The sequence below is a fragment of the Bos mutus genome, chromosome 18 (assembly GCF_027580195.1).
Source record: "Bos mutus isolate GX-2022 chromosome 18, NWIPB_WYAK_1.1, whole genome shotgun sequence".
NCBI classification, from domain to species: Eukaryota; Metazoa; Chordata; class Mammalia; order Artiodactyla; family Bovidae; genus Bos; species Bos mutus.
Genome location: NC_091634.1, coordinates 59,737,584 through 59,750,845, shown reverse-complemented (window position 1 = coordinate 59,750,845; position 13,262 = coordinate 59,737,584). Strand labels below are relative to the sequence as shown.

Sequence of the window (13,262 nt, the reverse complement as noted above, 5' to 3'; positions counted from 1 at the left end):
GTGGTTAAGGGGTTAGGACTCCGTGCTTCTAGTGCACTGGGCATGGGTTGGATCCCTGGGGGGTGGGTGGGGGACTAAGAACTAAGATTCCTGCATGCCGCACAATGTGGCAAAAAAAAAAAAAAAAAAAAAATAGGTTATGATAGAAGACAGACATTGCACATCGAGACCATCAGGTGACAAACATGCTTGTAAGTTAATGAGCTTCGAATCTCTCCACTAAGAAGCATACTAAGTTCTTCCAGGTGTAAGATGGTGTACTCATACTTCGAACTAGGACACAATGACCAGCTCTGTAAAGGGAAGCAGGGGTCTTTGGTCCAATTTTTAACTCCTTCACTGATTCACTATCAGAGGGTTAACAACCATCTTCATTCCTCAGTGCTTAATTCTATTTGCAAAATAGGTTATTTTCATTTTTATACTCACTCTCTTTAGTCAGTTCAGTTCAGTCACTCAGTCATGTCCGACTCTTTGTGACGCCATGGACTGCAGCACGCCAGGCCTCCCTGTCCATCACCAACTCCTGGAGTTTACCCAAACTCATGTCCATTGAGTCATTGATGCCATCCAACCATCTCATCTTCTGTTATCCCCTTCTCCTCCTGCCTTCTATCTTTCCCAGCATCAGGGTCTTTTCAAATGAGTCAGCTCTTCGCATCAGGTGGCCAAAATATTGGAGTTTCAGCTTCAACATCAGTCCTTCCAATGAACACCCAGGACTGATCTCCTTTAGGATGGGCTGGTTGGATCTCCTTGCTGTCCAAGGGACTCTCAAGAGTCTTTTCCAACACCACAGTTCAAAAGCATCAATTCTTCAGTGCTCAGCTTTCTTTATAGTCCAACTCTCACATCCATACATGACCACTGGAAAAACCATAGCCTTGACTAGACGGACCTTTGTTGGCAAAGTAATATCTCTGCTTTTTAATATGCTGTCTTACTCTCTAGCAGATCTCATCTAATTTGATAGCTTTAAATACTTCTAACCTGAATCTGAGATTCATAGATCCATCTACCTACTCTACATCTTTACTTGGATGTGTCTCTTGGGCATCTTACACTTAATATATTCAAAATCAAACCCTTGATTTGCACACCCCACCCCTCTGGCTCCACCCTGTTCCAGTAAATGACAACTCAATTATTTAAAAACCCTGACTTGTTCCTCATGAATCATATTCAATTGATCAGCAAATTTTTGTTGGATCTACCTTCAAAATGTATCTAGAACACAGCTGCTTCCCATCACCTCCACAGATACTATCTTGGTTTAAACCAACATAATCTTATATCTGGATTATCACAATAGCCTCTTAACTTTTCCCTTACTTCCATCCTCAACCCCCTATAATCTACTGTCTATACAGAAGCTAGGAAAGTCATATCATGTCACACTTCTGCTTATAACCCTCCACTGCCTTCTCATCTCATTCTAAATAAAATCTAAAGTTCTTCAAATGGAATTCAAAGCTCAACCCACTTTTCTAGATCTCTTTGGTCTCACTTCCTAATGCACACCTTCTTATATATTCAGCTCCAGTCACACGGGACTCCTTCCTATTCCCAGAAATATGCCAACCACTTTATCTAATTAGCATTCACTCCCACCATCATGGTGATTCACTAGTCACCAAGTATGCTTTATTTTTCTAAACAGCACCTATCATTACCCAACATATATTTTTTTTCATTTTGTCCCACTAGAATGCAAACTCTGTAAGAGTGGAAGTGTTGTCTGTTCTGTTTACTGCTTTTCACCAACACTTAGAACAGTGCTCTTACATGCAACAGCAAAAATTTCCAGGCATGAAATTCAAAGGATTTTTCATAAAAATACAAGGAAGCAATCTTAAAATAACAAGAAATACTTCTAGAATGAAGCTGTATTCCACAGCATCCATCAGGAATTTCAACTTAGGGAATGACAAATGACAATGTTCAAACATACAAGCCTTTCAGATGCATCAGAATCACAAGCACGTGGCAAGGATCACGTGCCCAATTAAGTGAATATCTTCTTACATTTTCACCAGCTCATAAACAGAGAGATGAACCAGAGCACACTTCCCCTGGTGAGGAAGAAAGGAATGACATCACTGGAGAACCTGAAGGCATATGGTCAGGCAGGACACACACACACACACCCCTTAGGTTGTGATGCTGAATGCCAAAGAAACCCACCTCATGACTAGGTATCAGGGGAATTCTCTGGGTCTGACAGTCACCTCTAAATCCTCTGGCAATTAGGGTTAAATGGTCTCTGTGTGATCAGTGTGATGTTACACTCCCCAAATGCATAGTTAGGATAACTTTTCTTAAACATTTTTTCGTTTATTCGTGAATGAGGGAAGGAGCTGGGATTTGTTTCAAATCCCAATTCTTAGGTCCAACGCAACAATTATGATTGTCCTCAGTACTGAACTCCCGCGTTGTCATCAGTACCCCTCCCCACACAGTCCCCTCAAACCAGTCACATCCCTCAGATTGAGCCCTGAACCTGCAGTCACTCCAAAGAATCCTCCCCAAAGTGTCAAAGCCCTAAGTAGACCCCTTGCCATCACTGGCCACCAGAGCACCCTCTTCTGTCACTGAAACCTACAAAATTGCCCTCTTGTCACCAACGCCCCAGTCAGACTTGCCTATTGAACAGTCTCCTGTAAGGGCTCTATCCTATCAGCCGGACCCTTGCTCACCTCTTCCCTTTACTAATGTCCACCGAGACCCCACGCCTGCTACCAGCTCTCGAATACCCGCTCCGCAGTCATCAGTATCCCTCACATACCTCCCTGTCGCCCACTCTATCCTCTCCCGGCGCCGAGAGCCCTTCTAAGCCCCGCTCCTGCCCCGCCCCTTGCCACACGGCCCCGCCCCTTGACGCGGAGTCCCGCGAGTGGCGCCGGAAGCCCCGCCCCTCCCGGTTGCTAGGCTCCGGCAGCCGGAAGTCCCGCCTGCCGTGTATCGCAGCCGCCGCCGCCGTCGTTGTTGTTGTGGTTGGTGCGCTGAGCTCCGCGGCTCCGAGAGCCGGCTGCGTCCCTTCTTCGCCGCCGCCATGAAGTGGATGTTCAAGGAGGACCACTCGCTGGGTGAGCGCTCGGCCGCTGGCCCGGCCGTGGGGGCGGGGGCGGCGGGGCCCCCCCTCCCCCACTCGGGCCGCCCCAGGCTGGGCCGGGCGGGGCGGGTGCTTCCTTCGGGGCTCGGGCGGCCGAGGTCCTGGCCCCCAGGGCGGTTGCCCACCCGCCCCGGGCCGCCCTCTGCGGGCCCTGCTGGAGCCGGGGCCCCGAGGACCGGGCCCGTCCGGACGCCCAAGAAGACCGGGGGCGTGCGCGGGTCCCGGAGGGCGGAGGGCCGGGGCTCTGGGAGCCGGCTGGCGGGCAGGCGCGGCCGTCAGCCCCGTGTGTTTCTCCCTCAGAACACAGATGCGTGGAATCTGCGAAGATCAGAGCGAAATACCCCGACCGGGTTCCGGTGAGTGCGTTCCCCGCCCCCTCGCCTCTCTGTCACCCCTGCCGTCTAGGACCGGTGGTGGGGCCAAGGCTGCTCAACAGTTGACAAGTTTAGACTACAGTCACGGTTGTGGTGGCAGATGGGCCACACTGGGTAAGGGGCCGTCGAGGGCCGCGACTTGAGGGGCTGTAGTGGATGCTGTTCAGGATGCTTCGGTGCTGAACCTCGCGATCTAGGCCAGCGAGCTCTCTGCAGCCTCTGGGCTCCCTAGCCAATTATGTAAGAAATGATGTTCTAGGACAGGGCGACAGGTCACAGCCACTTCAGGGAATGGTGGTGGAGGGAGACGTTCACTTTGGTCTTGAAAGTGGTACTTCAGTCTCAGGACATTCATCTTTAACTTTTCACCTTCCTCTTTACCTGACTTCTGGTTCCCTTTTCTCACCCTGACCCTGTCATCCTTTCCTGACCAAAAAAAAAAAAAAAATCTGAATCGCCACTGATCAATAATGCTTGTCCTGTATTTATCCCTTGATGGGGGAAATAATTTCTGTAACCCTTATTTATTTTTGAGGACATCCAGGCCTGTTATTGTAGCTTATTGCTTATGAACAGTTCCTTTGGGGAGAGGCAGGAGGGATAGATTTGAAACTTAGTTCAGAGAGAAGCAACAGGCCAAGTGAAGAGCTTGGTCCTTGGCTGCCTGGGGTTGCCAGTCATCCCCATTGATCCGTCCCTTCTCATATCCTGTGTTCCTTGGGATCTTAACTCCCCTGTAGTGTGAAGGCAGATCCATTCTGGGGCTGTGGAGTAAGAGGTTGTAGAGGAACCTTTTACCAGATATTCTCGAGTCTGCCCAGAGTACTGAAAAGCTTTGTAGTGAGGGCTGTGTTTCTCTTATGCATGCTGAGATCAGGGATGAGAACTGTATTAATAATTGACCACAGAAAAGCACTTACTGTTTCCTTGTAACACATTTATAGCAATTCTTAACCTCCAGAGTGTGTGGTTTATTAAGCCAGGGGAATATTTGCTCATGTTATGCCGTTTCCCACCCACCTCCTTGCCCACACACTGTTAATCAGCACTCCAGCAATGCAAGGCCAGAGCGTCACGTTAGCAATCCAGTCATGACCTTACTTTGCTTTTGCAGGTGATTGTGGAAAAGGTCTCAGGCTCTCAGATTGTTGACATTGACAAACGGAAGTATCTGGTTCCATCCGACATCACTGTGGCTCAGTTCATGTGGATCATCAGGAAAAGGATCCAGCTTCCTTCTGAAAAGGCGATCTTCCTGTTTGTGGATAAGACAGTCCCTCAGTCCAGGTGAGGGATGTTTACTGGTATTGGACATCTGCTTGGTTGCTTACAGAACTCAGAACTTTGGAAGTCTGAAAACTTTTAGAGATCCTGATTAGAAATCTGAATTTTGTGCTCCCTGTCATCAGGAGCTCAAGGAAAACAAGAAAGGGCTGCAATAGATGTCTCTGCACTTTGGGTTAAGAGCAAGGCCTGGACTTTAAAAAAAAAAAAAAAAGATGAAATTCAGCCTCAGATACCCAAGAATCCTTTTAAATAGTTCGGGACTTAATTAGGCTTAAGCCATCAGTAGAACTGAAGCCTGAAATGAGGTTTTTCTCCAAATGACCCATGAAATAAGTCCTGTCGTTCTTCCCCAGGAGCCTGTGGGCCCTGCTGAAGCTCAGCTTCAGCTAAGCACCTTGCCTGCTCGCTCGCTCTCCAGGCTCAGTCCTGAGAGTCCGCTGCCTGAGCCTCAGGTATCCAGAGACGGTGCTTTACAGACTTAACCTCTCTTTACTCTGTCAGAGTAGCTGTCCTCTTGTTCTTGCTGTGATGCTGCCGGGAAGTAGTCTTTGGGATATTTGGGGCCTGAATTGAGGCAGGGGCATTACAGTACGCTTTGAGGTAGGCGACAGCCTAGCTTTAGTCTCCTGCGGGGAGAGGAGAATTTTCTGGCTCAATCTGTATCCCTGGTCAGTTCTTTTCTGTTACTGATTTGAGTAACAGAGCCAGATGCTGGCCCCCTTCCTCCTGAGTTTCATTTTGTTATCCCCCCAAAAGTAGTACTTCTGATGCTAAGGCTTTAAGAAGCCCTGGGAACTAGCCCAGTGTAGCCAAAATATGCTGCTTTTGAAAATCCGTGAAAGCTCCAGGAGAGGCCTAAGCCAAATTCTAGTCCCATATCCTATGAATAGAATAACTTTGGCTGTTTTTAAGGCCTGGTTTTCTCTTTCCCAGTCTCTGCCACTTCTGCTTCCTGATGTTTGGCAGAGGATGGGGGAGAATGGAAGGTCTGCCTTCCGTTAGGCCAGGGCTCTACCTGAGGAGAAAGGCCAGGCCCTGCCTAATGGGCACCATTGGTCTGCTTGCAGCTCGAGCTTAGGAAGCTTTGGTGTTGCCAGGGGTCATCTTGTCACCTTGCTGGGCTCTCAGCCTTCCTTCCAAGCCTCCGAGCACTGTGGTGCTGGGTGTATTCTTCTCCAGGGGAGGCTAGGGAAGCCCTGCGCATCTGCGGTCACTTTCTGCTTCCCTTAAGGTGGTGGGGAGGTGGAGGTAAATAAATCTTCATGCCACCTGCAGCTTGCGCGGCTCCTTGACGGCCCTGTGTGTTCTCCTTCTCAGAGTTGGCTTCTTGGTGGGAACAAGTTTGTGAGTAGGACCTGTAGCCTTGAGTTTTGTTTTCCTTGATCCTGATCTTCCGATACTTTTTGAAGAAATGAAGCAGGCTTCTGGAGACATTGAAAGTGAAAAGTGAAAGTGAAGTTGCTCAGTTGTGTCCGACTCTTTGCGACCCCATAGACTGTAACCTACCAGGCTTCTCCCTCCATGGGATTCTCCAGGCAAGAGTACTGGAGTGGGTTGCCATTTCCTTCTCCAGGGGATCTTCCCAACCCAGGGATCAAACCCGGGTCTCCTGAATTCCAGGCAGACGCTTTAACCTCTGAGCCACCAGGGAAGTATTAAGATTTTGTTAATGTAGCAATTACAGTGGCTGCAGATTTTAACTAATGCCCTCTCTCCCAGTAGAACTGGAAATGAAAAGTGATTCTCAGGGCAGCAGAGGCTGCTTTCTCTCTTAAGTTTTATTTGCCTTTGCAACCTGGTAAGAATCCTCCCTAAACCAGGTTACAGCGGTGACCCAAGGCACACTAACCAGTCCCTCCACCCAGATCCTTCAGTGCCTTTGGCTCCAGTTAATGACTTCCTGGCCCACATTTAAGGCAGCAGTTCTTTGTTTGGGGGTTTTAGTCTTCAAAACAAGTTTGCGTATAAACAAAAGAGGCATGTGACATCCTCGGGCTTTAAGCAACTGCTGATCACCTGATTCCTGCACAGATTGGCAGTCTCCTCCTAAAGCTACACTTTGACTCAGCTTCACCACTTCCTCCCCAAGGCAGTAGGAGCCTCTTCCTTAGCACTTTCCAGCCTCCTTAGGGAAGCGTGGAGCCTCCTTTAACCATTAGCCAGTGTTTGCAGCCTTTGGAGAGTGGCTGGGGAAATCAGAGTTGAGAAAGGATGAGCCCTCCCCCATCCCATAACAAGTATATCTACACAAGGATTGCTTATGTCTGAGGCTGAGCAAAAGTAACTTCATTATTCCTGCCTTAGAGTGGGCTTTGGGAGTGTTCCAGGACACAGGCGACCATCCTGTAAAATAGTGTGATTATTGTTTGAGTAGTCAGTGTTAATATTGACTCTAGAAATAGAGACAGAAGCAAGTCCCTAAGAGTTGTACATTTAAAATCCTTTCTGAGTTCTTTTTTTTTTTTTTAGAAAGGGGAGATCTCAACTGCCTTTTCCCATTTAGCATTGGAAAGTTGAATTCTCTGCCTAGGTGCCTGCATCTAGAATCAGGCTGGAAACGAAAGGAAAACTGTGTCTTGGTGTAGACAGGACTTGAGAAGGAATATCATTATTGTATAAGTTTTCCAGTCAAGGCTTTAGTGGGGAACCCAGACCTGGCAGTGGTGCCTACCAGAGTACAGATAAGAGTCTTATTAATCCCTTGTTTTAAATAGAAACTGAAGTATATTATTAAATTAAATATATCCAATACTTGGGCCACCTCATGCCGAAGAGTTGACTCATTGGAAAAGACTCTGATGCTGAGAGGGGTTGGGGGCAGGAGGAGAAGGGGATGACAGAGGATGAGATGACTGGATGGCATCACGGACTTGATGCACATGAGTTTGAGTGAACTCCGGGAGTTGGTGACGGACAGGGAGGCCTGGCGCGCTGCGATCATGAGGTTGCGAAGAGTCAGACACGACTGAGCGACTGAACTGAACTGAACTGAAGATGTTGTAATTTGGGAATGTTACGTTGGGAAATCTGTGCTGTTTAGAATTATGGTATTTAATTGTTCCTGGCTCTTTTTTTGTTAGTTCTTGTGTTCCTGGCTCTTAAAAAGGTACTGCATAAAAGAAGTTATGATGTCTTAACAGTTCATTTAAACTTTATTTAGAAATATGCTTCAATTCAACACTTTTGAGCACTTCTGGGTAAATACCTCTTCAAAGCAGGGTTTATTTTAGTAGTGGAATAGAGTATTTACATCAGAGAAAAGCCTGATAAAAAGAATAAGCAGTGGTTAATTTTTTGTATTTTAGAATTTTAGGGAGCCTCTAGGGCCATATTAATTTTACCTTTGAGGTCCATGTCTTTCCAGGGTCCACAGCAGTAGCCACTGTCCTCTCCCTTCACCCCGCCACCCTGCTTCCCCTGCTGGAAAAGAGACAGATCCAGGTCCAGTGGAAGCACGTGGGCTTCAAAGCAGATGGATGGCCAGGTGGCCCATCGGTCCAGCCAACTCATGAGTCAGGCTGGATCCCACAGCCTCCATAAGCTGACCTTGGCTGGGGCCAAGGAAAGCTGGTGCAGGGACGGGGCGTCCACGATTCTAGGTCAGCTGCCCCTGATGCCTAAGCTGTCGAGCAGCTTAAAACCAGTTTGTCCTCGGCAGCATGGCTCTTCCTAGATGTGGGTCCTTCTGAAAAGCTCATTTATTACTGGTTAGTTTGTCTAGACCTGTTTGATCTTGAATGGAGGGGTGGGGGACAAGGTTTTAGGGAGCAGTTTAGGGTCATGCCACTCAGGATCCCACCACCCCTTGGCTTGCCTCAAATCTGCTGTTGGCTTTTCCCGTTTCTTCTGTCAGACTGAGAGCTTGAAGGTGGCGTCCTCCTTAGATGACTGTAACGCACGGAGCTGCAGCACTGCGCGTTAGTGCCGGGCTGGGGGCCGTCCTCGGGCGTCTTCTGTAGCCGTAACTCGGGCAGGAATCCTTGGCGTTGCGGTGCTGCCCGTGGGTTGTCAGCCTGACCGACGCGTTTGAGCAGCCTGCCTGCGCCGCCCTGGCGCTCCAGCGGCGGCCCGCCTGTGCTGAGTGCCCTGGGCCTCCGAATCCTGAGGGGCCCCGCTTCTCAGAGGCGTGGGGCTTGTCGGAAAGGAGCAGCCAGCCTTCTGCTGTGCCTGAAGAAAGGCACGATTTACATCCCTGTGCTTCCGCTTGGCTATCCTTTTAATGGGACTTTTTTAAAATTACTTTTAAACTACATTTGTAGCCCAGCTCTTTTTTGGCTCCAGACTGAGTTATTCTGATTCTGTGTGTGTGGCCTGATCGCACAAGTGCTGTTTTCAAATCATACTGTACAGATGCTTTCTCGGCACTAGGAAGCCTTGGAACCAGGTGTCCAGTCATGGGTGTGGACTGGAGCGTTTAGATCCCAGCCATGAGCAGTCAGTTTTCAAGTTCCTGCCCAAGGGATACCTGAGTATAAGGACATAGTGCTCTTGCCAACTGAGTAGACTCTGCGTGATGCTGCGTGGCAGAGAAACGGAGAACAGCGAGCAGGCTCTTAGAGTCACTAGGCAAAGCCATCTAGTTAGGAAAACACATGATCTGAAGGAGGGGCCCTAAGACCTGCTTGGCGTGTGGTACAGAAGCTGCAGCAGTGGCTTCCCTGGGAACTTGTTTGAAATGTAGAACCTCAGGCTTGACCTTGACCTTCAGAATCTAAATGGCATTTTAACAAGACATCCAGGTGATTCCGTATGCATGTATGTATGGAGGAGCGCTGTTCTAAGGGCGATCTTTGCAGAAGGTACAAGAACGCCGACACTCGGTTGTTAGATCCCGTTGTGTATTCACGTGAAGGCAGCACAACTTGGTGGCAAGGATGTCTCCTAGCTTTGTGACCTGGGGAGAATTATTTAACCTCTGTGCTTCACTTTTATGGTCTGTGAACTATGGGTTATGATTGTACCTGCCTCCTAAGACTGTTCTGAGGGTAAAGAGTTATGTATGAAATACACTTAGAACAAGTGCTTGGCACATTAAGTGTTTGCTATTATAGTTAGAATTTTTATGATTGGCCTCTGTAGCTGCTAGGGTACTGGTAAACAGATTTATAAACCCAAGTTTTACCAAAAGACAATGGAATCTAAAGACAGAAAGCCACATGATTATAGAGCTCCCTCCCCCAACCCCGTCAGAGTCTCAGAGCTTGCCTTAGCAGTGGGTCCATGGTCATTGTTCACTGCAGACAGCATTCAGAGTCAGGGATTTATAAAGCTCCTCAGGTATTTCTAACTCAGCAGCAGGATTTTGAGTCACTGCCCTTGAGCTTGTAACTTGCTAGAAGAGCAGAACTTAGGCTGGCAGATGGAACCAAATTTGCCATAGACAACCAGGGGTTGCTGCCTTTGAATTGCACAGTGTCTGTTGCTCCAGGCCCTGTGGTAACGGTACTGGGGAAACTATAGTTCAGGTCTTATCGAGAGCCCCCTGGACACGTGTACCAGGTGGTGCGGAGTGGTGGCGAGAGCAGTAGCTCCTTTCCCCTTTGCCTTTTGAGGATTCTCAGGGAAAAGCTGGGTTCCTTAGGGTGCCAGTGGGCTTCCCTGGTGGCTCAAACGGTAAAGCGTCTGCCTGCAGTGCGGGAGACCTGGGTTCAATCCCTGGGTTGGGAAGATCCCCTGGAGAAGGAAATGGCACCCCACTCCAGTACTCTTGCCTGGAAAATTCCATGGACTGAGGAGCCTGGTGGGCTACAGTCCATGGGGTCGCAAAGAGTCGGACACGACTGAGCAACTTCACTTTCACTTCACTTTTAGGGTGCCAGTCACCGGAGCTAAAAGTCTTGGTGAGAGATGTGGCTACTCATTCCAGCCTTTTGCTAGTTGCTGGCTCCTCACTCCACTTCCTGGCTTGTCCCTCTTCTTCCTAGTAAGGTGCTCTTATAGATAGGCATCTCCCCCTCTGGCAAAAGGATTGTTTCTGAACTTGGCTGTACAAGGAATCATCTTGGGCATCTTAAAACTTATTGATCCTGGATCCTACCTCCAGAGACTCTGCTTTGATTGGTCTGGGGGAGGGCTTGGGCATGTTTTTCAAGCTCCTCATTGTTTCTGCAGCTGAGGTGGAGGCCTGCCACTCGAAACAGGCTGCCCCTGGGTCCTCACGTGTTCCAGGGCAGTGCGGTCCATAAAGTGGCACACAAGCCACCTGTGTGATTCTACGTATTCTAGCAGCCACGTTAAACAAGAATAGTATATCTTACCTATCTGATATACCCAAAATGTCATCACTTCACATGTAATCGAAATTGAGATAATTTTACATCTTTTTTCTATACTTTGACACTTTGAAGTCTTGTGTATATTTTACACTTAGAGCACATCACAGTTCAGATGAACCGCTTTTCAAGCGCTGAACACAGGTGCACAGTGGCTACTGCATTGGACAGCAGAAACATAGGACGTGTCTATCACAGCAGAAATTTCTCGTGGACAGTGCTGCTTCAGGGAGTCCTCAGAGCCTGGCAGAGCACAGTTCTTATTGTACAGGACGCCCGGGACAGGCTATTTTGTATTCATACTCATCTGCTCCTACATTGTTACTAATTCTTACCTGCCCACACAGCCAGCCCTCTAGAGAGGCAGGAAGAAACTTCCCCTTGATATAGAAATGTGGTCTCTGCCTGTTTACGTGGAGGTCTCACAGCAGCCAGGAGCAAAGCAGGGCCGTGGGGCAGCCTGTCTTTACCAGCTTGAGGCCCCGACCCCTCTCTGTGTACCTGCTGGCCCTGGTTTTACTGAGTCCTGCGTGGAGGCATCTATTGTGGCCTTTCTGGGCTTAGTGACCTCTGATGTCTCGAGCTGGCTCCCAGACTGCTGGTTGACACCCCATCTCACCCGACACGTAGTCAGGCCCCTGTTTAGCCTGTGTCTGGACCTCCTGCTCGTCTCCAGTAGTGCAGTCAGGTGGCCAGAGCTCAGGTGTTCCTAGTCTCAACTCTGGAGCCAGTGCAGCTCGGCTTCACGGCAGAGCACGCTCAGGTCTCCTCTGCTGCAGTCTGTTGCACTGCTAAGGGAAGCCAGCTGTCCTCCCCCGCGTGCCTAGCTGGAGCAGTGTCTGTTCACGGAGGCTTCTTAGGCAGGACTTTCTTGGCTCCCGATACAATCTGAGAGCTGCTTGCACTACGTGCGAGGAGAGTAGCTTCCCTTTGATGACGCCGATGCAGGTCTTGGGCACAGGTTTCTGGCGGGGGAGGTTCCATAGGAATCATGTCAGGTTCTAGCTATAAATCTTCAGAGGCCAGCTGGAAGGAGGCTCTCTTCCCCATCTTTGTCCTCCACTCCCACAGATGGGCTTTTGGGCTCTTGTTTTGGTTTTCTCCCCTGCCCCTGGCGTTCAGGAAGCATTGTGAAAGCACTCCTTGGGAGCTGGGGCTGGCTTCTGAAGGATTTCCTCAGAGTGAGGGTGCGTCAGATGGTCTTGCCTTGAGATAGGAGGCTGATTCTAGTCTAATCCCCGATTCCCCAAGGCTTAATTACTTTTATCAACCTCCCACCAGAGGTGTTACAGAGAGTAGCTAGTTTAAGTAGTGGGCTCCTTATCCTCAAACCATTTTTCTCCCAACAGCTGGACTCAGTCATCAACCCCAGTTCTCAGTGTTCTTTCTTTGTTTCTCTCCTTCAAGCCTAACTATGGGACAGCTTTACGAGAAGGAAAAAGATGAAGATGGATTCTTGTACGTGGCCTACAGTGGCGAGAACACTTTCGGCTTCTGAGGGCCGGCGCTGGGCTGGTGCAGCGCTCCTGCTGTGGATCTTGTAAATAGCCGGCCATTTTCAGTTACTCTACCAGAACCTCTTCACATAGACCTCTCAGTGCATTTGTAACTGGATTTACTTCTTAATATATTGGAAGGTTTTGTTTCCTTAGACTAGTAAATTATCCTGCAGAGTTTTATTTTGAGTTTTTCTTTTGTGCACTGTCCTCATGGCTGTACCCTCCAGAGAACCTGTTCCTCTGGGAATCTTATTTAATGAAGATATTTCCATATTGAAGTGAGGGAGGTGGGAATTAAAGTGAAAGGGGAGATGATGCATTTATTCTGGATTATGTTTGAAGTGTTAGATGGTGAAGTGTTAAAAGCATCCAAATTAAATCCATAGCAATCAGAACACTTGCTTTACTAGATTTTGCCAACTGCCAGTCATGGTGGACTGAGCTAATCTGTTCCTCTTTCTGAAACTATTAAGGTAAATAATTAACAATAAAACTTCCTCTTATAAAGGCACTGCAGTGTGACCTTGTCCTTTATTCACCTTGTTTTAGATGGGTGAGAGAAGGAGCTCCTACGTCCGCCAGGCCAGGAGGAGGGTTTGTGGGGCCCACGGCAGAACAGCTGAGCACAGGAAGCCTCTGTCAGGAGGGACTGGTTTTAAGTTGTCAATATAATCTCTCAAAAGGTGTATGTCAAGAAGTCCTTTCTCCCACTGCTGTT

General features: G+C 48.6%; 1 protein-coding gene across 1 annotated transcript; it reads left to right on the top strand.

Annotated features, from left to right (window-relative positions):
* The first annotated feature begins 2,928 nt into the window (after positions 1 to 2,928).
* On the top strand, positions 2,929 to 13,055 carry GABARAPL2 (GABA type A receptor associated protein like 2). The gene is made up of 4 exons (XM_070388688.1): positions 2,929 to 3,086; positions 3,413 to 3,468; positions 4,601 to 4,773; positions 12,453 to 13,055. The coding sequence occupies exons 1-4, from the start codon at positions 3,053 to 3,055 to the stop codon at positions 12,541 to 12,543; spliced, it is 354 nt and encodes a 117-aa protein (XP_070244789.1). The 5' UTR covers positions 2,929 to 3,052; the 3' UTR covers positions 12,544 to 13,055.
* Positions 13,056 to 13,262: the final 207 nt, after the last annotated feature.

What these genes read in the sequence shown, in the direction of transcription:
- GABARAPL2 (XM_070388688.1), top strand. Translation starts at nt 3,053, where the DNA reads ATGAAGTGGATGTTCAAGGAGGACCACTCGCTGG. An exon ending in CAAGGAGGACCACTCGCTGG is followed by an intron (nt 3,087 to 3,412) that starts GTGAGCGCTCGG and finishes TTTCTCCCTCAG; the next exon opens with AACACAGATGCGTGGAATCT. An exon ending in AATACCCCGACCGGGTTCCG is followed by an intron (nt 3,469 to 4,600) that starts GTGAGTGCGTTC and finishes TTGCTTTTGCAG; the next exon opens with GTGATTGTGGAAAAGGTCTC.